The following is a 24,446-nucleotide window of genomic DNA, read 5'->3' as shown; positions in this document are numbered from 1 at the left end:
CCGTCCCCAAATCCAGAATAAAAATAGAAACGGCGCCCCAGATGGCTTGGCTGCTCCGTCTCCCCAGAATGGCCTTGTTGGGCCTGGGGGGGGGGGGCGGGCAGCTGGGGGGCGCACCGGGCAAGCCATCCCAGCCTCGCCACCCTGGCCTCGAGGACCGTACGGGCCTCGGAACACGCCGAGGCTGGAGCTCCGAGACGCAGTCTGCAGGGGCACTTCAACCACCACTGGCAAAGTGGGGCCAGAGAACCACCCCAGGACAGCGCCCCAGCTCTCTCTGGCAGGGTCACAGCCTGGCAGGAGGAACCGGCCAGCTGGTCACCGAGGAAATGAGGAGACTGTCCTCAGCCCGTGACAGCCCCCAGCTGGTGAGAATGGCCCTCGCCCTTCTCCAAGGGGCCCTCACCCCCCTGCCCAGCCCAGCGTAGGGAAGGAGACTTTAGGAGAAGACCCTCGCAGCAGACTGACCAGTACACCCAGCAAGGCCTCACCCGGCATGAGGGGACTGCAACACAGTCCCAGGTACAGGCGGGGACCCCCATCTAGGCATCCCTCCTATCCCTCAGCCTGAGTAGAGGAACCACGAGGACGGAGACTTATGTCTGTCTTATCCCTGCTGGAACGCCAAGGCCAAGCATAGTGCCTGGGACACGCCAGTGTCAAACAAAGACAGAGTGAAAACTTGGCCAAGCCCTGCCACTCCCCCAGGGCAGAAATGGTTAATCCAGTGCCCACGGGCCACCTCCATCCCCCAGGCCTGTTCTGCTTGCCTGCACCATGGGCCCCAAAAGTTTGAGAAAGTTACAAACCTAAACAAAGCTACAGGTTTACCAAATGTGTGGCCAACGCCAGCCATTTTCCCTCAGCGACGTGCTGGCTGGCTGGCTGGCACTGAGATCACACTCCCTCTCAGTAGGGTGGGCGCTCTCCAGCCTGTCCCCCGAGACCTGTGCTCACCTGAAGTAGTCGCTGCAGGCGGCCAGGACCACCTTGTGCGCGTGGAAGGTCTCTCTGTTGATGGTGAGCACGACGTCCAGGAGCTGGCCCTGGGCACGGAGGGCAGCGAGGCCCTGCAGCAGGCTGGTGCTATGGCCGGGCGCCGAGAAGGTGCACTTGAGAGCTCCATTTTTGTCAGCCATGCTGCAGGAGAGCAGAGGTGGGGGCTCAGCTCAGCGGCCACAGGTCTGTCTGGTCTCTGCCCGGGGACACTGGGCTGGCTCGCCTGGGCTCTAAAGATGCCTGAGGCGCCAGCTCGCCAGGACCAGCCCCGGAGAGGCAGAAACAAAACCTGGGTCCCGGCCGCGTCTGCCACCTGGCCACCAACTGGCCTTGGCAAAGGACACCGCTTCTCCAGCCTCCATTTGCCACCTGTGAAAGGGGCAGGGTTTCTGCTCGAACTGAGGAGGCTCCAATGTCCCTTTTGTTTTTTCATTGAGATAAGAGTCACATAGCATAAAATGCACCATTTCAAAGTGAACAATTCACTGACATTTACTACCGTCGCCTCTATCTAGTTCCCGAACATTTTCATCCCCCGAAATGAGACCCCGTCCCCATCAGCAGTCACTCCCCCTCCCCCGCCCCCTCCCCCAGCCCCTGGCAACGGCCAATCTGCTTTCTGCCTCTGGATGTGGCTCCGCTGGACACTTCGTGCAAATGGAATCACATGCCGTGTGGTCTTTTGTGTCTGGCTTCTTTCACTCAGCATGTTTTCGAGGGTCATCCACGTTGCAGCATGAATCGATGCTTTGCTCCTGTTCAGGGCTGAGTAATGTTCCGTCGTGTGGCCGGACCACAATTTCTTGATCCCTTCACCCATCTGTGGACATCTGAGTTCCTTCCACCCCTCCTCTTAAACTTTATTTCATTATTTTTCATTCTCAATGTGTCTCCTGAGTGCGCGTTCTGCAGTGCAGGACTCTTCATGTCACATCACTGTCCCCCATACCCTAGCAAGCTGCCCTCCCCCCCCACCGAGGGCAAACCTCTCTTCTCTCCCCTGCAGGGGCTGGGGGTGGGATTACGGTGCCGGCACAGGGCCCCAGCACAGGCGTGGAGGAGGAGCTCTATGACTGACAGCTTCCAGGGCAGCTCTGGTCCCCAGGGTTGGGGTGTCGCAGGCCAGGAAAGGCCAACCTTCTTGGAGGCCCAGCTACTCTGACACCTGCCCAATGAGCTCCTTGTGCCCAGCACCCCAGGGGAGGGCAACCACATGACCACAAAGTCATTTGCTGAAGAATTTGCTTCTAGGCTATGGTGACTGCCCAGTCTAGGCGAAAGGCCCATTGGTCCTACTTTCCAGGGACAGGGACACAATGAGTGGCTTGTCCATAGTCCCAGAGCTGTAAGACAACACAGAAAGATTTGAGCCCAGGCCCAGGACATGACAGAGTAGGTGGGATCTCCCTGTCTGTCAGGGTCAATGAAGCACAGCAAATTGTGGGTAAGTCATAAAACCAAGAATATCTGCCCTACAAGGACGGGTTTACCTGTGGGGGTAGTTCGATGGGGGGGATGGGGACAAGTGAAACAGAGGTTCCTGCACCTCAAAATAAGGACTCAGGAGGCAAAGGTCATCTTAGAACGAACAATAAAGCTTTAAAAAAGAAAGAGGTGGAAACAACCCAAAGGTCCACCAAAGGGCAAATGGAGAAACAAAATGTGGCCATCCACACAATGGAATATTACTCAGTCACAAAAAGGAATGAAGCTGAATCACGCTACAACGTGGACGAACCTCAAAAACATGACACTGAGTGAAAGAAGCCAGTCACACAAAGTCATAAATTGTATGATTCCTTTTGTATAAAAAGTCCAGAACAAGCGAATCCATAGACACAGAAAGCAGATTAGTTGTTGCCAGGGGCTGGGCGTCAGGCGTACGGGGGATGACTGCTGACAGGCACAGGTCTCATTTTGAGGTGATGGAACTGTTCTGGAACAAGTTAGAGGTGATGTTTGCACAACACTGTGAGTGCACTAAATGCCACTGAATTGTGCATTTTAAAATGGTGGATTTGGGGGGCGCCTGGGTGGTCAGTTGGTTGAGCGTCCGACTTCGGCTCAGGTCATGATCTCGCAGTTTGTGGGTTCGAGCCCCATGTCAGGCTCTGTACTGACAGCTCGGAGCCTGGAGCCTGCTTCAGATTCTGTGTCTCTGCCCCTCCCCTGCTTGTGCTCTGTCTCTGTCTCTGTCTCTCTCTCAAAAGTAAATAAACGGTTAAAAAAATTTTTTTTAATAAATAAATAAAATAAAATGGTGGATTTGGGGCACCTGGGTGGCTCAGTCTGTCAAGCATCCGACTCTTGGTTTTGGCTTGGGTCATGATCTCATGGTTCATGGGTTCAAGCCCTGCACTGGGCTCTGCACTGACATTGTAGAGACTGCTTGGGATTCTCTGTCTCCCTCTCTCTCTGCCTCTCCCTCTCCCTCCCTGCCCCCAAGATAATTAAAAAAAAAAAAAAATTAATGGGGCGCCTGGGTGGCTCAGTCAGTTTAGCGGCCGACTTCAGCTCAGGTCACGATCTCGCGGTCCATGAGTTCGAGCCCCGCGTCGGGCTCTGGGCTCATGGCTCAGAGCCTGGAGCCTGCTTCCGATTCTGTGTCTCCCTCTCTCTCTGCCCCTCCCCCGTTCATGCTCTGTCTCTCTCTGTCTCAAAAATAAATAAACGTTAAAAAATTTTTTTTAATTAAAATGGTAGATTTTAGGTTATGTGAATTTCTCATAAAATTTAAATAAATAAATAAAAATAAACAAAAGGACATCTGGGCCTTCTCAGGTCCTGCATAAAACCCTGCCGTAACCACCAGCACCCCCACAGTATACGAGGATCATTGCTTCATTCACCCCCACATCCCCTCCCTTCCAGCATCACTGTCCCCTCTGCCGTCTCATCTTAGAAAACTTGTTGAATGCATTAAAGAATGAATGGCTTAGGCGGCCCTACTACATCATTTCACCTCCCAAACATTAACAGGAGGGAATAATGCCATCACCTCTAGGGTCAGGCCCCTGTAGGGTCAAGAACCCCTGCCAGGACTCTCCCAACCCATGCTTCACCCCACCCACCCCAAGGCAAGGCCAAGTATTCTGCTCTCTCCCCAAGGCCCCCAGCTCTCTGGAACTTGCTTTCCCATTCCTGGGACTAACGCCTGCCCACAAATGAGGGCCAGGAATGTGGGCACTGGTCTTTCCAAGAAAGCAGGAGAAAGAAGGCTCCTCAGCCCCCACTGTCCAGCAGCTCCCCAAACAATACCACGGATAAAAGAGCTGATGCCCAGCACGGGGCATACTGTCAGCACTCGATCAATGCAACTGCTACCAACTGGAGGCCTCTGCCCTGGCACAGGCTACAGCCTCAGTGGCCCTTCCAAGAGAGCCTCAGGAAAGGGAGGCAAACCAACCAAGGGGCTGCAGGGCCCTGGGGTGCTGGCAATAGGCCTGCAAGGTCCCAGACCTTTGGGACCCGGTGTGTGGGAGAAAGGGACATAAGACACAGCATAGGGGACATGGGACACGGCAGGGAGGACATGGGGAAGTGGAGGGGATACAGGACACGTCTGGGGGACATGGTCTGCACTTGGCAGAAGGCTTTCCCATCCCGGGAGGAGGGAACGCATGTTTCAGAACCCAGCACCACGGTCATCTGGGCTGGTAATGCTGGGATGCCGGTGGTGCCCGTGGCCAGACCCTGGGTTTGCCTGCGAGGTTTGACACGCAGCCCCGCTGAAAGCCACGGAGGGAGGGAAGGAAAGGGGCCCAGAAAGACCCCAAGTCTCTAGCTTGGTCTGGCCACCTCTCTCTGCCAGGTCGAAGGGATGCCCATGTCACATGCCCTGTGCCCCTCCCACATTGCTACATCTAGCCCGTCGTGCCTGACCAGGCCACCGCTGGGACTTCAAGTCTCTGTTCTTCCAGTTTCCCGAGACCCTACAGTGGCCCCAAGTTCTGAGGATCACAAAGAGAATGTCACTGGCTCACAGATCCACCGGCTTCAAAGTGTGGCCATCCTCTGGCCAGGGCTGCCCGATGGGGTCTCACTGTGCCTTCTCACTGACATCCTCCAAGGCCACATGGCGCATGAGCCTCTAAGGACCCTTGAGGTGCTCAGATCCGTGCACCCTTCCCCTGACCCTCCTCTCACCTCACTGGCCTGTCAGCCCCTTGTCCCTTTCTGGTGGCAGGGACCATACAGAATGAACAAGATGGAGAGGGCTTGCCCTCGCTGGGTGCACAGTCTGGGGAATGGAGACCCAAAGTGGTCGAACCGTCCAGAATCAGCTTCGCACTGCAGCTCACAGCTGGGGAGGGGACAGGAGCCTGCAGCAGAGATGTGCAGAGGATAGGGTGCCCCTAGCCCCACCACATCCACAGTTAAGACAGGGACACCCAGCCTCTCCCTTGGAGCAGAGGGCTTGGCCGCATCCTGGGGATTGGCCCCAAAGTCCCAGCTTCCACAAAAGGCCTGTCCTGAGAAGCCAACCCTCTCCCTGGGGCCCCTGGGGCCCCTGGGGCCCAGACAGCACAGGGAACCGCCTTTCCCCACAATACAGGGCCCTCTGGCCTGGGGCCAAGCACTCTACCTCTCTGTGGAGCAGAGTGGCCCAGGGGTCAGGGATAGCTGGTGTGACCCCTCAGAGCCTCCCTCCCAGGGCCAGGGAGTGGAGAAGAGGCGCGTCTCCAACCTCACCACGCGTGTGAACAGGGACTATGTCGAGACACAGACTCACACTCAGCAGCTAGGGGCAGCCCCGGGGATGGCAGTGCCACTCTGTGGACACCTTGCCTCACAGACTTTGTACATGTGTGCCCCTACCCCAGCCTTTGCCGTTACGCTTCATTTTTTTCTTAGAAGCTGCTGGGAGATTGTGCGGTAGGGCAACAGGACTTTGTGTGCTTCCTCTAAGCCCTAAGAATTGTCGTGCCAATGCATGCTTCCAGCAGAAGAAAGATTTCACACCAGGGGCAAGTTCATCCTGGAACTGGTCGGTTCCTGGCCGTACATATCTACTATGGTTCTTCGTATATAAAGAGCACCAAAAAATCAATACAAAGTCAGCAACCTCACAGAAAGATGCACAAAGGATGGTTCATAGGAAAGGAAGCACAGCTGGCTGGAGAGACCTAAGAGTCAGAAGGGCTCACGATAAAATACGTGCACACAGCAAGGGACCGGCTTCACCCTTCACGTGAGCAGAAGCATTGTGTCTGGTCGCAAAGACTCACATCAGTTCCCAGTGGGAATGTGAAGTGAAACGACACCCAGGAAGGCAGTTCAACAGACCTAGCAAAATTCTAAAGGCTCACGTCCTTGACCCAGCAACTCTACTTCTGGGATTTATCTGAGATATACTTACATGTGCAAGATGAGGGACGCAGGAGGATATTCACCAAATACCGTCTCTGGGGGCCACAGATGATAAACCAGCTAAACACCTTCCAAAGGGGTGTGAAGAATTATCGGACCTTCTGACCAAGGGCTGCCCTCAGCTGAGCACAGAGTCCGCGTGCACCTCAAGCATTAAAATGCTCCTACACAGGAGTTAGCCCAGAGCCCCCGACCAAGCCCACCGCACAGCTGCTTACAGGGTATGAGACCTGAGCTGTGCTGAATGGGGGGGGGGGGGGGGAACGGCCCCTTTCTGCACACACCTCGTCCTCCTCCAGGCCCTTCTCCTGATGCCCCTGGCAAGGCTCACAGTGCCCTCCAAGGCTGTTTTCCCCCTCTCATCTTGTAGATGGCACAGCTGTCCCTGAAGCCCCCATCAGCACCCACCACACACACCTCACAGCCTCTGGGGAGTTCGGGGAAGGAGGGAGAAAGCCAGCAAGAGCTGGAGTCCCCAGGACAGACAGGCTCGGCTGGGCGGAGGTGGGCAGGAGGAGGAGGGAGGGCTGAGGCCTGGGACCGATGACTAAGGGTAGGACCCATTACTCAGGCCAGCCCAGACAGGGGGCGGCCGGCGCGGCGGGGCCACGGGCCCCCAGGAAGGCGGCGGCGGCGGCCCTGAGCCTGTCCGAGTCTCCAGACGGCCACCCGAGCCACGGTCACCCGCACTGAGTCATCGGAGCCAATGCGTCAGCAGCCGGGTCAGGATGTCTCTGGAGGCCGCTTACTGCCGCCCCAGCTGCACCCTTGGCCTGGATCTGGCCTCTGAGGGGCTACACATGCCCCCCTCAGGCCTGGCCTGAGCTCAGGGCTGTCCTGACCCCATACTCCCACACTGCATCCCCCAGCACTGTCACTGGGCACCTCTGGCCAGGCCTAGGCCTGTACCGGACATGGGGACACAGCCACTGCCTCCCTTGGAGTCTCCCCTACCCCAGGGCTAATGTAAAGTGGGACCGGGCAGGGTGACGACCCCAGGTGGACTATCTGTGGCAACATCTCCACAATCTCCTGGGGGTCCACGGCCAGCCAAGCCCTTTGCCCACCTCGTCTCCAGCTCCTTGCTGACACACCCCCGTGTGGTCTCCTTCCCCCCACAGAGCAGTCCTTCGTGGGGTCACCCCCAGAATACATCATGGGCTGGAATCCTTGTTTGAGAGTCTGTTTTAGGGGGACCCAACCCAAGACAAGATGGCCAAGCGGGGAAGGCCACAAGAGGTGCAGGACCACACCAACTGCCGTCCCCACGCCCCACTGACAGGGCCCCACAGTGGACGTGGGGGCTGCCCTGGAAGTGACACCTGGTGGGGTGGGTGCTCCCCAACTCCTGCCCTCATCTGGCTGCTGGCCCTGGTCCCCATAGTTGGTTTCCCGACCCTACAGGAGAGATCTGAAGCCCCGGAACAGTTCTTTTCATTGGAATGTCAAAAAAAAAAAAAAAAAAAAGGAAAGGCAAGGCAAGAACAAGAAAGAATTTCATGGAAACATTTCTTTGGGGTTTTGTAAAATCCTTTCCCACCCCCACATGGAGCCCAAAGCTCGGGCCAGAACAGAGTCTGACGGTATTGCCCCTTTAACATACTGTTCTGACATGCAAATTCCCTCACTTCCCCTCAAAACGGAGAGCACTTCCACTTTCAAAGCCAATTTCGGTTTTATTGTCCATGTGGCTCGATAGAGCGCAGCAGCACAGCACAGCTGGTTGGCTCACACCCCGGCCGACGACGTACCAGGGAGCTGCAGGCCACTCCGCCCGAGGGTCCCGGGTGCGTCGGCAGGGAAGATGCTGCATTTCACAGGAGAGAGGGGGACAGAGACTCAGAGAGGGGGACAAAGACCCAGAATGAAGGGGAGAAGGAGACTTGTGGGGGGTGGGGTGGAATAGAGACCCAGAGAGGGAGACAGAACCCAGGGCGGGGCGGGGGGGGGGGGGTAGTGTTGGGGAAGCTCTGGCGGCCAGCTGGTCCACCTCTCTGCCCTATTTCACACAGCACCCTCCCCTACCCCCTGTCCTCCAGCCATACCGGAAACTTCTCTGCCTTCTCTCTCCCGTCCACCTCTGACTCTTTACAAGGCAGGCCCACTGACTGAGCACATGCCGGGCCCGGTTCTTCACACGCAACCTCATGAATCTCCCTTCAAGACAGGGAAACTGAGGCCCAGCACAGCCCTGTGCGCAAATGTAGTCGCAGGCGACTCCAGCTTCTTGCTATACCGCAGCCTGCCGACTGCCAAGGCCACAGCACCGGCTCCTGGACATGCAGCTCCGTGGGTAAAAAGTGCATCTAAGCCAGAGGCCCACATGCCCCACAAAGGCAGACGCCCCCAGCTACTGTTGCCATGGTTCCCACAATATTTCACAGCTCCGGGTACTGTGCTCCCAGCCCAAAGGATAGAGTCACCGTGTTTTGGCACCTTGCACGGGCCCTCAAATGCTGAGGCTGGCCAGCAGCCTCCATGCTCACGTCAGTGAGCTTTCTCCTGGGACTGCTCGCCAGAGGCCAGCCCGCCCTCCTCACCCCTCAGGCGGCAACAGGCCCATTCCTGGGGCTACCCTTCCTGATAAGCTCCAAAGGAGCTGCCCGCAATTGTCTCATGAGGCTTGACCCCTGGGCTCCCAGGGGAGCAGACAAAAGACCAGAGCTTCTGGGTGGACAAGCGTGGAGCCCAGGGGTAGATGCAGGTCCTTCACTGCAGCGTCCCAGCAGGCCAGGTCACCAAACCACTAACAGAGACCCAGAAGGGACAAAGACTCAGAGGGAGAGGGAACAGAGACCCAGACAGAGGAGGACAGCCAGCCAGGGAAGGAGACAGAGACCTGGAGAGGCAGAGAAGAAATCCAGCCAGGGCCCCCGGACCCCACGTGCCCCCACCAAGCCTGAGCCCTCTCCATGCCACCAGTGGTTGTTTATTTCTCACTCCTAGTCATCATGCTGGTTTTTCTCCCATGTCTGCTTCAATTATATAAAACACGATGCCCAGAGCCAAGGCCTACTATCTGTGCACCCTGTGAGTAAATCTGTGTATCCCGGGAGGGCAGGTGCACCAGGCCAATGGGGTCTCACCCACTGCCGCCTACCCAACCTGCCTCCAAGAACCAGAGGCGTGGGCATGACTAAGGCCCACTGTGAGCCCATCCTGGAAGCATGTTGCCTGTAGAGATGCCCTCCCTGAGCCCTGCAGAGGAGCCCCAGGCCACACCAGCCTACTTCACCTTCTTCATGGCATCACCATCACAGCCATCTCCCTATGTGCATATCCTTACCTCCCGTCCGTCGGGGTTCGTCAGGCAGTAACAGGGTGACAGAACAGAGGGGTTGTCAGGGAGCTCCCAGCAGGAAGTGACCATGCAGCCTGCAGGCCCCTGGGGCTGGCCAACTCCTGAGAGCCCCCACGTGACAGCCAGGGAGGCTGAGGTGGGGAGGAGGTCATCGAGGCAAGCGGGCAGAGGTTCCCACATCCACCTTGAAAGAACCATCCTGAACCTCCCAAGGGCCCGGCAGGGGGAGAGAAGTAAACTCCTCAGTAAACTTGGCGTAGAGGTTAGGTTCTGCCCCCACACAGCACAAGCCTGCCAATCAGAGCCCCGCAAGCCCACATGGAAGCCCCCCGCGATTCCAAGTGCACAGAGCCCGGCATGGGGTGGCCACGCTCAAGTGCCGGTTCTACTCAAGGCGGGCCCTGACAGCTTGGCCATCCTGCCCTTCTATGACAGGGACAAACCACATGAACCCCTGCCTCCCCAAATATTTACTGGGTCCTTGATGAGAAGAACTCTGCAGACACTGCCCACCCTCCCACCGGGGTAAGGCAACAACATCAATCCCCATCTTTCTCCTGCCTAAGCCCCCCATGGCCCTCCACAGCCTCATTCTTCATGGGCCGCTGTCAGCCCAGTGCCCCTCAAGCTGGGCTGTGACCTCCTGCCTGGACCCTGGGCCGTATCCCAGTCTCTGAGTGAGCCCAGAACACATGGGGACCTGGCCACTGCTGATCGGCCAGAGGACCCTGTGGGCGGCACCCCTCTGATCCCATACCTGCCCAATTCTGGCCCTTCTCAAGCCTAGAAAAAAGAAAAGGGGACGCCCAGACCCTACTTCCCTCACCAGCAGCAAGCTCTCTGCCTTCACAGTACCTCCGCCCCTCCCTGTCCTGGTGAGTGAGCACCCACTCCATACTGGGCTGGAGTAGGTACAAACCTGGCTCCCAGCTCACCTCTCGGTAGGCAGTTTGGAAAGGAGGATACCACTATTATCTTACAGATGGGGACACCGAAGCACAGAGAGGTTCAGGCACCCAACCAAGGCCACAGAGCACACAAGAGGCCTGGTGTCAGCCACTCCATAGCCCCAGGTGGGTTGCCCCATATCAGCTCCATGATACAGATGGGGAGACCAAGGCTGGGAGAGCTGAAACCACTCCCTAAGGACACTGAACCATGCGTGAACATAGAGCTGGATAGCGGGAAGATCCAGATGTGGCTCCTCAGTGTTGGCCAGGGCCAGGGTGTAGACTATCCCACTAATCCTCCAGCCACTACAAGGGATGTAATCCCATCCTGCCAGGTCACTGGGAGAGTGGGAGAGCCCCATCCAGGCCCCGAGGCTTCTCTGACCCCCAACCCAGCTCTATTTGCCCCCTGACTATTGCTCCATCGGGCACACCACCCATCTGTTCCCAGCCTATCTCCCTGAGGCCGAAACAGGAGCCTCACCAGGGCAGGGCAGGATGGGTTCTGTCTCCTGCTGTGTTCCAGTACCTGGCACCGTGCCCAGCACGTGCTCAGAGCTCAGTCATGCTCATTGGTTAGATGGCTGGATGGCTGAGTGGGTGGATGCGTGGATGGATGGATGGATGGACGGATGGACGGACGGACGGACGGACGGGTAAGTGGGTGGATAGGCAGGTAGATGAATTGGTGAGGTGGCAGGTGGATGGCTGCCAGGTGGCAGCATTGGCTGGAGCCCGACTCATATCTTTGCTTGCTGCAGATAGCTACTGCATACGTCTGCCCTCTTCATCCCATTCATTCAACCTCCTGGTCCTAGTTCTGGGACTATGTTGTCCTTTGATTGGGCTCAATCAGGAAGCCCTCAACAGGACGTTTTCTGGAATGTCTGGCCTCCACACTCCGCTCATACTGTCCACCATGTTGAAGGGCTGACTCCTCCTGCCTCCCCCCAACCCTCCTCCTTATGCCACCCTTCCAAGTCCACCAACTCTTCCATGCACTCTGGCACATTACCCAGCCGGGGTTCTCCACAGCCTCCCTTTCGCCTCAAAGCCCAGCCAGGGCCTCCAGGTGAGGGGCAGCAGGGGCAGACTCGTGGACAAGTCTCAGGTTGAGGCTATGCCTATTTCGTTCCCACCCACTGACACAAGGCTGATCCCAGTCCGAGCCCATCCCCCCCCCCCCCCCCACATATTACCCCCACCACACTGGGCTTGACGATGGAGCCACTTAAATAAGCAAAACCTCTGCAGATCAGGCAAGCAGGTCCATGGCTCCATGGCCCCAAAGCACCACTCAAAAGCCCAGTGAGATTCTAGCACTGCCAAACCCCAGCATCTCAGTGCCAGCCCAACCACCTCCCCTGGCAGGGCAGGTGTTAAGGCCCTAAAAGGGACAGTTCTGCCAAATGGCACATGCTCATGACCAGCGGTGCTAGGCCAGACACAGGCAGATGCAGACATGGAGATGGCTCGGCCTAGACCTTCCAACAGCAGCACAAATTTAGGCAGCAGAAGGAGCCTGTCATGAATACCTCCATTTTAGGGGGTGCCAACATCCCTCCCCTCTTCAGATAAGGGTTTCCTGTTTTCCTCAGGGAGCCTCCTATTCCCCCCTGGTAGGAATCAGGAGACCCGATCCCTAGGCTGAAAAGGGAGACTGATGACCAATTAGAGCCTCCAGATCCCTGCCTACACTGATTGGTGCCAGGCTGGGGGTGTGACCCATGTGATCCAATCAGAATCCTCCCTGGGACTTTTGCTGGAGCCACCAGAATGGAGATTTGCCTTCCCCCTGTGATTGCTAGGATGGTGGGGAGCAGGAGGGAAGGCAGGGCTGAGAGAAAGGAGTCACAGATTCCAAGGGAATTGTCTGAGCCCTGAATCTCAGTGTACCTAAAAGTAGAACTCTCTCTGAACGTTTTTTTTATGTGAACAGTGAGCTTTTCTTTTTGTAACGGAACACTTTATTATCTATTTAATTTTTTTTTTCTTTTAGAGAAAGAGAGAGAGCACATGCAAGCAGGGGAGAGGGGCAGAGGGGAAGGGAGGAGAGAGAGAAACAGAGAGAGACAGAGAATCCGAAGCAGGCCCCATGCTCAGCACGGAGCCCAATGCAGCACACGATCCCACAACCCCAGGATCATGACCTGAGCCGAAATCAAGGGTTAGACGCTCAACTGGCTGAGCCACCCAGGCACCCCTGAACTTTCATTTTCTAATTGAAGGCAGAGAGTTGAGTTTCTAGACTTCATAACCAAAGGGGGCTTTCGACGTCAGAAATCTCTGATCCAGGGCTCCTGTCCACCACATTGCAGATGAGCCTCTAAGAAAACCACCATGGAATTAACACTTCTCCAGCTGCTGCCTCTCCCTACCCTGCATTTAATCTTCCCACCCCGGGGGGGGGGGGGGGGGGGGGGATGGGAGGAGCCTGGGGCGTTGAGGAAGTCCAACCTGGGTAATTGGCAGCAAGTGGGTAGTGGCCATACTCAGCCTGAGTCCTGTCTGCCTGTGACAAGACAGCTGGCTCCCCACGAAAGGTCAGCAAGCCACCCGTGGCCCCCACTGCGAAAGTTCAGCAACTCTAAATGCTAAGATGCTGGCGGCAAGCCTAAGGCTGGAGCTGCAGGGCGATGCGAGGCCATCAGCCTCGGCAAGAAAAACACCACCCATTGCTGCTGCAAGTGACTCACGTGGAGCATGAACATTTGTGTGCTCCCAACTGCCCTGCCTTACCCCCTTGCAGGACAGAGAAGGGGAGAAAAGAGAGCGAGAGATGCCCTCCAGGGACCCACCAGACTTCACCAAGGCAAGCACGTGGTTACCACTTTTAAACACAGTCCTGTAAGTTGTCCATGTGGAGGCTGCCTCGGGGATCCTCAGTGGGGCTCCCGTACCCCCCGTCCCGTGGGGCTCACTGTGTCCCTTGAGCCTCAGGCCTGAGGCTCAAGGGACACAGTGCCACCCCCTAACCCCCGCCGTGGGAGAGTGCCCTACTCTGGGCTCCGGTCTCGGAAGATTCTGGTGATCACGTCTCTCTGCTCTGCTTCCTTCAGCAGGCTGCTTCAAATTCTAACATCCCGTGGAGAGGAGAGCTCTCCGGATATGCAGCCCAGCCCGCTCCGGCTCCCGGCCGATCCGTCTTTGACCCCTGTGGAATTCTGCAGTTGTGGCGTTAGAAAACATCTTCGGCCTCAACTCGGGTGACCCCCCTCGAGGCCTTTAAAAGCCCAAAGGTCCACCCCTCAAGATTTCCTCCAGGCTGAGCTGTTCAATTCCGGAAGCTGCTTCCCTCACAGGAAAGGTCTGCGATTCCCCAAAGGTGCCGGTTACTTCCTCCCGAATCACAATATTTTCAGTGTGCGGTGAGGCGGTGTGCGCGAAGCAATCGGCCCCTCGGCTGCTCGGGGTCTGAAACCACGCTGGCTGTGCCCCAAAACCCGCTCCGCTGAGGAGGAATGCTAGGGAAGCGCTCTCGTAGCCGTGGGGGATGAGTTCTGCGAATCCTGAGCGGTCCTCTCTGGAGAGAAATGGGAAAGGGGCGGGGGAGGAGGAAGAGACTGGAGACTCGGGGTTAACAAGTGTTAAGAGCTCGTCTGCACAGCTGCGGAGCGGCTACCACAGGAGGAGGGCGGGGCTGCCGGCAGTGGGGACCCTGCGGCCCGGGCCCCCACTTCCCACTGCAGGCAGCTGGACAGGGAGAGCGGCCGGCCGTTTCCCGTCCTCCGCACACAGCGCTGAGATCCTGTCCGTTAACTAAGTGAAGCACACGCAGAAGGGGACCGCTCACTGGCTTCTCTCTAACGGGCTGATTCACTGACCGACAGGCCCGCTTCTGGTTCCCTACCCAGACCGTGCCGTTAAATAAAGCGAGGGAACGGAGGAGCCTCACCCAGCGGAGTGCGGAAGGCTGTTCCAGAAGCCTCTAGGTCAGGCCAGGTCCCCTCGAAAACCTATCCCAGGCTATGTGTGGGGTATTTGCTGGAGCAAATCGGAGCCACCACAGGGAGGCTCTGCCCTTAGGAAGCATACATTCTAGGGGACACGGGTCTTTAAGCACACAGAATGTACTGTGATCACAGGGCGCGGGATGCAGAAAGGCAAGTGGACAGAGCCACCAGGCCCCAAGAAGGCCACCCGGGGGCTGTGCAAAGCACAGGGACGGGACACTCCAGCCAAGGAAGAGCCAGGTGGAAGGCCCAGGAGGGGTGGCAGCAGAGTGCTGTTGGAAACCAGCAGGGCTGCAGAAGCACAAGGACACAGCGGGTGGGCAGGGCCTCACTGTAGGGTGGGGGTGGGGGTGGGGGTCCCATGGAGAAGTAAAGTTTGTTCTGAAAGTGAGGAAGCCCCCAGGCAGGAGGCAGGCAGAGCCACATGGTCTGATGCCTGTCTTGGGAAGGACCCCCTGGAGTCCAGGGCAGCAGCCGCTGGGAGGGCAAGAGCCGACGATGGCGGCTCAGAGCAGGGATGAGGAAGAGATGGAAGAAGGGGCCAGACAGGGATGTGGCTCAAAGGTGGAACCAACATGGTGGGCCAAGAGATGAGGGGAGGAGACAGCAAATAAACGTGTGCGGGGTGAGTGCTCTCAAGGCGAAGCTTCCAGCAGGGGTGCAGAATCCAAACTGGAGAGACCTCCCTGGGTGGCTAAGACTAGGCCAAAGCCTCTTCTCAGGAGAAGGGACATTCCTGGGACCAGCAACTGCTCGCTGGAAGACCTGGGGCCCTTGAGCAAGGAGAGGCACAAGGGCACAAGGGCTTTCCAGAACAGAGACAAGCCCTCAAGCCCCCTGGGCTGCTGTCCGCCTCTGCCCCCCATCTCCACTGGATGCTCACAGGCAGCACATCCTCAGGCAAGTGGGGCCTCATCCTACCTCCTGCCAGCTCACCTGCCCACCTGTCGATAACCAGTACTCACTCCCCGGTCTCTGGAGGGAACCTGAGAGCCAGTGACTCCGTGCCTGGCCTCCACCGTCCATCAGCACACGGCACAAGTTCAATCTCCAATCTTCCCCAAACTCATGCCCACCTCACCATCTCCACGGCTCCTAGCTAGGTCCAGGCCCCCTTGTCTCTCGAAAGAGGGATCCTTCTAAAACATACATCTGACCCAGGCTCCCCTGACTCAAATTTTGCACCCCCTGAGTCTCCTGGCCTCCTCCTTCCCACCCTCTCCAGCTCCTCTCTGCCCTCATGACTCCTGAAAAGCCAGGCTGCTCCTCCTTCAGAACCTTCACGTGCCACTTGCCCACCCCCAGAAAATAGTCTATCTCCCACGACCCCCTTCCTCTGAGCTGATGACACTAACCGTCAGACTCAGCTCAGCCACATCCATGAGGCTCTCAGAACCTTCCAGAAAAGGCAGGAACCTCAGGATCATTTATGGCAAGTGCAAAGAAATGACTACACAACTGTCCTGCTAACCCTGCTGGCATGCGCCACGTGGGCAAAGCCTGTCTGTCCCGGGGGCCCAGGGCTAGCGTCAGGCACAGCAGCAGGCACACAGGAACCATACGACAATCACCAGAGGAAGAGAAAGGCGTCAACCGAGTCCCGTCCGCGAGAGAAAGGAGCCAGAGCCAGGGATGCCAGAAGCCGCCTATGTGGAGGAATTGTTTCTATCTGGGCCTTCCTCCCCTCCCCCTCTCCAGGGCCTTCAACCCCAAGTCTGTAACACGCCCTAAGGCCAAAGGGTAGCAATGCAGAGAAAGCCCCGCTTTTAAAGTGTCTGGGGTGGGCCATACGAGCGAGCGCAAACCTCCGACCTGGTCTCGCTAAGCTCTCCCGCGTGGATCGGCAATAAAAAATAATCGGCGTTGAGAAAAGTGGGATGACACACCGCATGGGCTCCCTGGAGATGGCACTATGATAGCAGAGGCTAATAAAACCTTTCTACCCCTATGGCCGACGACAAGAAGGCCGTCCCCCGGGGGGGTCGCAGCTACCAGGTGGAAGCCGTCCAGCTGTGAGACAAATGCTCCACAATTCGGGGTGAAGCGCGTGGTTTTCAGAGCAATTTCACATCGTGAGCTTGCAGGACCCTGCTGGCGAGGCGATGAGGAAGGGGGCGGTGAGGAAGGGGGCACCTTGCTGCCTGAGGAGGAGCTGAGCTTCTCGGCCCCGGCCCTCCAGCACCTCCAGCCCAGCGCTCCCTCCAGCTTGCCTCAGACTCCACTGCCCCCGCCCCAATACTCTGTAGAGACCCACAGAGCTGTGCTCTGCCCTCTGTTGCCGGGTGCGAGGCTCGCCTGGAAGCGCCTGCCCTCTCCATGTTGCAGAAGCAGCTTGGACTTGATGTGTTCCATTCTCCTACTGCCCCTGCCACCGACCCTCTCACGGCCACCAAGTAAGAGTGCCACCATCCATCCTCCCAACCGCTCAGGACAACTGCACGTTTGTGTCCCCCTAAAGTTCACATGTTAAAAGTCTAACCCGTGATGTGATGGTATTCAGATGGCCGAGGGGGGTGCTTTGGGAGGTGATTGGGTCATGAGGGTGGGGCCACGAATGGGATCAGTGCCCTTATAAAAGGGAACCCAAGGGTGCCTGGATGGCTCCGTCGGTAGAGCATGCGGCCCTTGATCTCGGGGTTGTAAGTTCGAGCCCCACGTCGGGTGTAGAGATTACTTAAAAGTAATAAAAATCTTAAAAAAAAAAAAAAGAAAAAGAAAAAGGGGTCCCAAAGAGCCCCCTTGCTTCTTCCATCATGAGAGGACACAGTAAGAAAACAGCCATCTGTGAGCCGGGAAGTGGTTTCACCAGACACCAAACCTGCCGGTGCCTTGATCTAGGAATTCCTAGCCCCCAGAACTTTCAGAAATGTGTGCATTATTTGTAAGCCACCCAGTCTATGACATTCAGCAACCAGGATGGACTAACACACCAGCTTTCTCTTTTCCCACCTGCCACACTGACGCGTAGGCGAGACTTGCCCAAACCCCACAACCCCCTCGTGCCCCCTGCGGCTGCAGCGGCCAGAATGTTGGCAGCATCAGGACTGCAGGGTGACATCGCCATCTCTACATTAACATTTCGACGCACACGCCACATCCAGGTGCACCCTCACATAGGTCACTTCGTCCCAGATGCCCTTCCCAGTCGGCCTTCCCAGATGAGCGATTTAAGGCACGAAGGGTTGCAGACATGCCCAAGGTGCACGGTGGGTACCTGGGGCCGCCCTGCTTGCCAGAAGGAGGGACCACAGACGCAGGTGGCTCTGATGAGGCCCCCGATACCACCAGATCTCCCAGAATTCTCAAGAGGAGGAGCTGAGGCCCCATCTCTGAAGAGTCAACACTCCCTCTCTCCCTCCTGGCTGAAAAGAGGACAAAGCCAAAGGAACAAGAACCTTCTCAAAAGGCCAAAAGGTCCCCCAGTCTTTCACACAACGGTTGGGGGGCTGGAATCTCCTAGGGCCTCGGGGCTGAGTGGGGACAATCTAGGGCACAGGCAGAGAGGGCTTGGTAAGAACGTTTAAACAAGCAAAGGTCACCAAGCCAGAAGCAGATGCCTCGCTGAACTGCCAAACCCGCTCACGCTGTGTCTGGGCCATAGCTTCCCATGCAAACACCTGTGGCCGGCACGTCCCTTACCGGATACCCTCGACTCAGCCCCCGGGAGCAGCGTGAGTCAGCGAGACGGGGCCCCATCCAGACGCTGTTAGGGAAGATGGGCCGAGGGCTGAGGATGCCAATGACCCAACATCTGAAGAGCCTCCGTAGCAAGAAGGTCCCTCCAGAAGTCAACCGGCCCGGTACCTCACAGTCATGGAATTTTAGCCGGGGAAGTGCAGCTCCCAGGAGAATTCCTCCACCCCCTCACAACACCCCGAGTGGCCACAAACCTCCTCTCCCTCCCGAAACCCAGGCCTTCGTGGAAGGCCTGAGGTGGAGCTGGGAGGGGGCCCACTAGAGAACAAGTGTCTTTTGTGCGAGTGAGTCTGCAGCTAGGACCCCACCTCCCGTCTGCAAGCCCTCGGCTGAGACAGCCACGCTCCATCCATCCCGGAGGTTCAGCTTGGTTATTAACGACCATCTCTACTAGGCAACGAGTTTTTTGTTGATCCCTCGAGATGGGAAGGAAGGAGAATAAGCTTTTCTCTTTCTTTTTTTCCCCCTTGGTTGCAGAAAAGTGAAGTTGGAACAAACAAGTTATATAATGCTGGGGGCGGTGGGGGGTGGGGGAGCTTAGTCCCTCCTGAGGACAGTTTCTTGAGTTGTGGGACCGTTGGAAAGGCCAAGGGGAAGACAGGAACCACCCCCACCCCTGGCCAAATGACAAAATCCTTCATGGGACAAAAAGGCAGATGCAGGCGCCTCCTGGCAGACTGGAAAACCACCTCACAGACAAGGCCAGCCTCCCCCAGCCTCAGCAGCCCCGTGAGTCTCCCTGAAAAGGCGAAGGACTGACCCAATCCCGCGGAGGGGACTTCCTTCCCGCCAGACTGCAAGCTCTTTGACTGAGAGCTTTGCCACACCCCTTTCCAACCCATCCCTTCCTCTCTCCCTCCCCGCTCCCGGCCATATTTCTCGAACACTTACTTCCTCTGTGCAGCCTTGCTCCAGGCATGCAAGACAGCATAAGGCAGACATGCTCTCCAGCCTCAAGGCGTGCCCACTAACAAACATACCAAGTAGTGGCAGGTGGTGACAGCGTGATCGAGGACACACCACAGCCATGAGACCCAGCGACTTCACTCCTGGTATATGCCCCAAAGAGCTGAACACAAGTGTTCCGACAAAAACTTGAACGTGCATGTCCACAGCGGCAGTATCCAAAGTGGCCAAAAGGTGGAACCAACCTAAATGTCCATCCATTGGTGAATGGGTAAACCAAATGGGCTATTTCCACATGGCGAAATATTATACAGTCATAAAAAGGGATGGAACGCTCATACACACTCCAATGTAGATGAACCTGGAAAACGTGCAAAGTGAAAGAAGCTAGACACAACAGGTCACATGTTGTACGACTCCATTTACAAAACAGGGAAATTTATAGAGACAGAAATTGGATGAATAGTTGTGGGGGGCTGGGGTGGGGGCAACGGGGGTGGGTGACTGTCAATAGGTACAGAATTTTCTTTGGAAGTGATGGAAATGCTCTGGAACTAGGCGGATGTGATAGTTCCTCGACATCGCAAAGGTACTAAATGCCATTGAATTGTTCGCTTTAAGGGAGTGAGTTTTATGCTATTTAAACTTTACCACGTAATACGAAGTGGCCAGAAAAGAGTGTCCTTGGGGCTAACTGAGCTCAGGTGGTCGGGCAGATGGCTCTGAGAGGCCATGACCTCGGAGTGGGGAAGTATGGAGAAGATGAGGCACGGGTATGTCATACACTGGTCCTCACTGGCCCGTTTGGAATAAATGAAGGAACGAATAAATGAACAATGCTACAAAGGCCATTAACCTCAAGGGAGCCTTGGCAAAACACTGTATGCCACAATCTCCCTCAAAACCTGATCTCTTTCTACACGTTCCTTCTCACCATATGAGGGATTCTGGCCCCTTCTCCCCATACCAGCACCACAGGGATAAGAGCACCTTCCCTATCAGTTACTCTAGACAATGGTAATTTTTCACTGGGATGGACGGAAGGGGGCAAATGGGCATCTCAGAGGTGGGGGGGGGGGATGTCTTTTTAAAAAGTGCCTCCATTGGGGCGCCTGGGTGGCGCAGTCGGTTAAGCGTCCGACTTCAGCCAGGTCACGATCTCGCGGTCCGTGAGTTCGAGCCCCGCGTCGGGCTCTGGGGCTGACGGCTCGGAGCCTGGAGCCTGTTTCCGATTCTGTGTCTCCCTCTCTCTCTGCCCCTCCCCCGTTCATGCTCTGTCTTTCTCTGTCCCAAAAATAAATAAAAAACGTTGAAAAAAAAATTTTTAAAGATTTCTTAGCTATAACACTAAAAGTGTGATCTATAAGAGAAGAAAACTGATAAACCAGACTTCATCAAAATGGCAAAATTTCCAGGGTGCTTGGGTGGCTCAGTCGGTTAAGCATCCAACTCTTGACTTCAGCTCAGGTCATGATTTCACTGTTCGTGAGACAGAGCCTGTTTGGGATTCTCTGTCTCCCTCTCTCTCTGCCCCTCCCATGCTCACACGGGCATGCGCACATACAGGCGCTCTCTCTCTCAAAAAATAAACATTTTCTTGGGGCTCCTGGGTGGCGCAGTCGGTTAAGCGTCCGACTTCAGCCAGGTCACGATCTCGCGGTCCGTGAGTTCGAGCCCCGCGTCGGGCTCTGGGCTGATGGCTCAGAGCCTGGAGCCTGTTTCCGATTCTGTGTCTCCCTCTCTCTCTGCCCCTCCCCCGTTCATGCTCTGTCTCTCTCTGTCCCAAAAATAAATAAAAGTTGAAAAAAAAATTAAAAAAAAAAAACAAACAAAAAAAACCATTTTCTTTAAATGACAAAATTTTGCCCCATGAAAGATATCATTAAGAAAAAGAAAGAAAGTGGGGCTCCTGGGTGGCTCAGTCAGCTAAGTGTCCAACTCTTGGTTTCAGCTCAGGTCATGATCTCACAGTTCATGGGATCGAGCCCCAAATTGGGCCCTGCACTGACAGCGTGGAGCCTGCTTGGGATTCTCTCTCATTCTCTCTGCCCTTCCCCTACTTGTGCATGCGTGCACATTCTCTCTCTCAAAATCAATAGATAAAAACTTTAAAAAAGAGAGAGGGAAAGGAAAGGAAAGGAAAGGAAAGGAAAGGAAAGGAAAGGAAAGGATGAATCACAGAGAGGGAGAAAATGTTTGCAAATCATGTATCTAATAAAGGACTTGTATCCAGAATACATAAAGAATTCTTAAAAATCAACAATAAGAAGACAGCCCAAATAGAAAACGGGCAAAAAAATCTGAAAAGACATCTTACCAAAGATATGAATAGCCAATGAGACCATGAAAAAGTGTCCAACATGAGTATTTATTAGGGAGATGTAAATTAAAACCAAAATCGGGGGGTGCCTGGGTGGCTCAGTTGGCTAAGCATCTGACTTCAGGTCATGATCTCACAGTGTGTGAGTCTGAGCCCCACATCAGGCTCTCCGCTGTCAGCACACAGCCTGCTTGGGATTCTGTCTCCCTCTGTCTCTGCCCCTCCCCCGCTCACGAGCATGCACACTCTCTCTTAAAAATAATAAAACATTTAAAAATAAATAGGGGCGCCTGGGTGGCGCAGTCGGTTAACCGTCGGACTTCAGCCAGGTCACGATCTCGCGGTCCGTGAGTTCGAGCCCCGCGTCGGGCTCTGGGCTGATGGCTCGGAGCCTGGAGCCTGCTTCCGATTCTGTGTCTCCCTCTCTCTCTGCCCCTCCCCCATTCATGCTCTGTCTCTCTCTGTCCCAAAAATAAAAATTAAAAAAAAAAAAACGTTGGAAAAAATAAAAAATAAAAATAAATAAATGAAAACAAAATAAGATACCAGCATATATACTGAAAGTGGCTAAAATTAAAGACAGGCCACATCAAGTGTAAACCTACACCTACCATTGGATGCAGTCATTCCACTCCTAGGCATTTACCCTGGGGGATGAAAGTCTACGTCCCCGCAAAGACGCATTCCTGGATGTTCACAGGGACTTTATTTGTAATTGTCAAAACGGAAACCCAAACGTCCACTAACCAGTAAATGAGTAAGCAAGTCTGTTCATCCATATAATGGAATACTCTGCAGCAATGAAAAAGAACAACCTGCTGATACCTGTGACAACACGGATGAACTTCCAAAAACATTCAGTTAAGGAAAAGAAGCCAGACGTAAGAAGCCACATATTGTAGAATTCCATTCATAGAAAATTTCTAAAAGGGCAAAACCAGAGAGCAAAAGCAAATCAGGGTGTGTTTGGGGCAGGGGGTTCGCAGTTTGGTTGACCGCAACAAGCTTGAGGGAATTCTTGGGGGTGATGGAGGCCTTCTAAAAACCGGATTGTATTAAAGCATGCACAACTCTGTGAACTTATTAGAACTCAATCAACTGCTCAGCTAAAATGAGTGAATTATGTGGTATGCAATTCGTTATACGTTGCTCTTGCCCCCCAGGTTATCCCCTCCCTGGGCCCAAGGCAGGGGCCCAGAATTAGCTGCCCCTTTTTATGTGTTTCTTACATGTCGCCTCATGCCTGGTCAACAAGCCCTGCCAACTCTACCCCCTGAGTGTCTTACAAATCTTCTGAGCTCTCCTCGCTCCCCACTGCAGGCCTCTAAAGCCCAATTCATGCGCCGACCCATCAAGTCTTTCGGGTCAGCACCAGCCCAAGTCTCCCCAACGAGGACTGCCTCCACAGCTCACAAGTAGTGAACAACTTCAGCACTTAATCACACTGAAATTATTCGCTTCCATAAGCTCACCATCAAGAAGAGCCCAGACTTCCTCCTCGGCCAGCCAAGGGTGGTAGGGGTTCCCAGGGGGCCAGGATGGGAGGATCCGGGCCACACTGGCCTTGTGCAATGGGAAGAGGGAGGTTGTGCTACTTAAAGCACGTGTTTTCCCCCTCTGAGAATCCAAAACAATGCATACAAACACCTGCCATTTTTACACCAGTTCTGGGATTCAGGCAACCAGTCTCGGGACTCGGCCAAAGGAAAGGGGGGGGGGGCCTCCCTGTGACCAAAGAGGGTGAATTCTGCCCCCTTGGTCTGTGGGGAAGACCTTGCTTCAAGTCCTTTCGCCTGCGGGAGGATTTGAACCCCGCAGGGATGGGAGGAAGGAGCACCCAAGATGCATGCTCCTTGTGTTTTCTTTAGACCAAAAGCTCCCCAAGACGCACCCCAGGCCCTTAGGACCCCGGGGAACTCCAGACCCCTCCTTGCCCATCAGAACTCACTGGGACCTGGGGAGGCAACCTCAGCCTCCCCTCTCAGGTTCCAAGCCCTTTAGGCCTCTTTTGGGCCCTCAGGTTCATTTGAGCCACCACCTCCGGCCTTCCACAGTCCTCATCCCTGCCAGGACCCCACAGTACGCCCCCAGGACCACATTTAGACACCTCAGGGTCCTACAACACCCTCCAGTAAGCCTTGGACCTCAGTCCCTCAAGCTCCACTCCTTAGGGTCCCCAAGACTGCCTCAACAAGCTCAAGACTGCCCATGGTCCTCTGCTGAGGCCCTCTCTGCCTGCCAGACCCCTTGGCATGCCCAGTTCCCCCATGACCCCATCACAGCCTGGAGTCCATGAATTTTCCTTCAGACTCCCATGCCCCTCAATGCCCCCGCAGACCCCTAGGGCCACAGGCAGATGCATCGAGGTCCTGCGGCCCCCAGCCTGCCCTCACCTGCCCCTCAGCAGCCCTCGGTCCCCCTCAGTACTCCATGACCCCCTAAAGCCCGTAGTCCCCCGCAAAGACCCTCGAATCAGCCCAGGAGGCTCCTCAGCCCCTCAGGATCCCCCGGACTCCCCACACGTTACCCTGGCCCCGGGGCAGGTACCGGCCCACCTTGCGGGCGGGTCTCACCTGCTGGGGCGCTCGGGGCCCGGGCCCGCTCCGAAGCCGCCGCCACCAGCGCCACCACCGCCACCGGACTCCGCCATCTTCCCGCCGCCGCCGCCGCGCGTTCAAGTGACGGGAGCCGCGCGCGCCGGCCCGGGAGACAGAAACGCGGGGGTGGGGGGACGGGGGCGGGCGGCACCGGGCCTGCTCTGCAAGGAGCGCGGCCCTGGGCGAGGGGTGGGGCCCAGTCTAATGAGGGGGTGGGTCTTGGGCGGAGAGAGGTGGGGTCTGCGGAAGGGCTGGGGCGGTGAAGGCATAGGCCGATTCAACACAGGGTAGAGGGGCGGGGCCTGGGTGGGGGCGGAGTCTGTGAGAAGGGGTGGGGCGTGGCCTAGGTGGCTG

General features: G+C 56.1%; 1 protein-coding gene across 4 annotated transcripts in view; it reads right to left on the bottom strand.

Annotated features, from left to right (window-relative positions):
* The window catches only part of KLHL26 (kelch like family member 26), a 28,280-nt gene extending 4,042 nt beyond the window's left edge, over positions 1 to 24,238 (bottom strand). The window contains exons 1-3 of one of the 4 annotated variants that reach the window (XM_047850578.1): positions 24,069 to 24,169; positions 13,419 to 14,143; positions 958 to 1,140 (exon numbers count right to left, since the gene is read on the bottom strand). In XM_047850578.1, the coding sequence (XP_047706534.1) occupies positions 958 to 1,139 (182 nt within the window). In that variant the 5' untranslated portion in view covers position 1,140; positions 13,419 to 14,143; positions 24,069 to 24,169. Of the gene's footprint in view, positions 1 to 957; positions 1,141 to 13,418; positions 14,184 to 19,160; positions 19,537 to 24,068 lie in introns of all 4 variants that reach the window. The other 3 variants (XM_047850579.1, XM_047850580.1, XM_047850577.1) reach the window with 3 other exon arrangements.
* Between the last annotated feature and the right edge of the window lie 208 nt (positions 24,239 to 24,446).

This window comes from Prionailurus viverrinus, chromosome A2 (assembly GCF_022837055.1).
Source record: "Prionailurus viverrinus isolate Anna chromosome A2, UM_Priviv_1.0, whole genome shotgun sequence".
NCBI lineage: Eukaryota > Metazoa > Chordata > Mammalia > Carnivora > Felidae > Prionailurus > Prionailurus viverrinus.
This window is presented reverse-complemented; position numbering and strand designations above follow the sequence as displayed.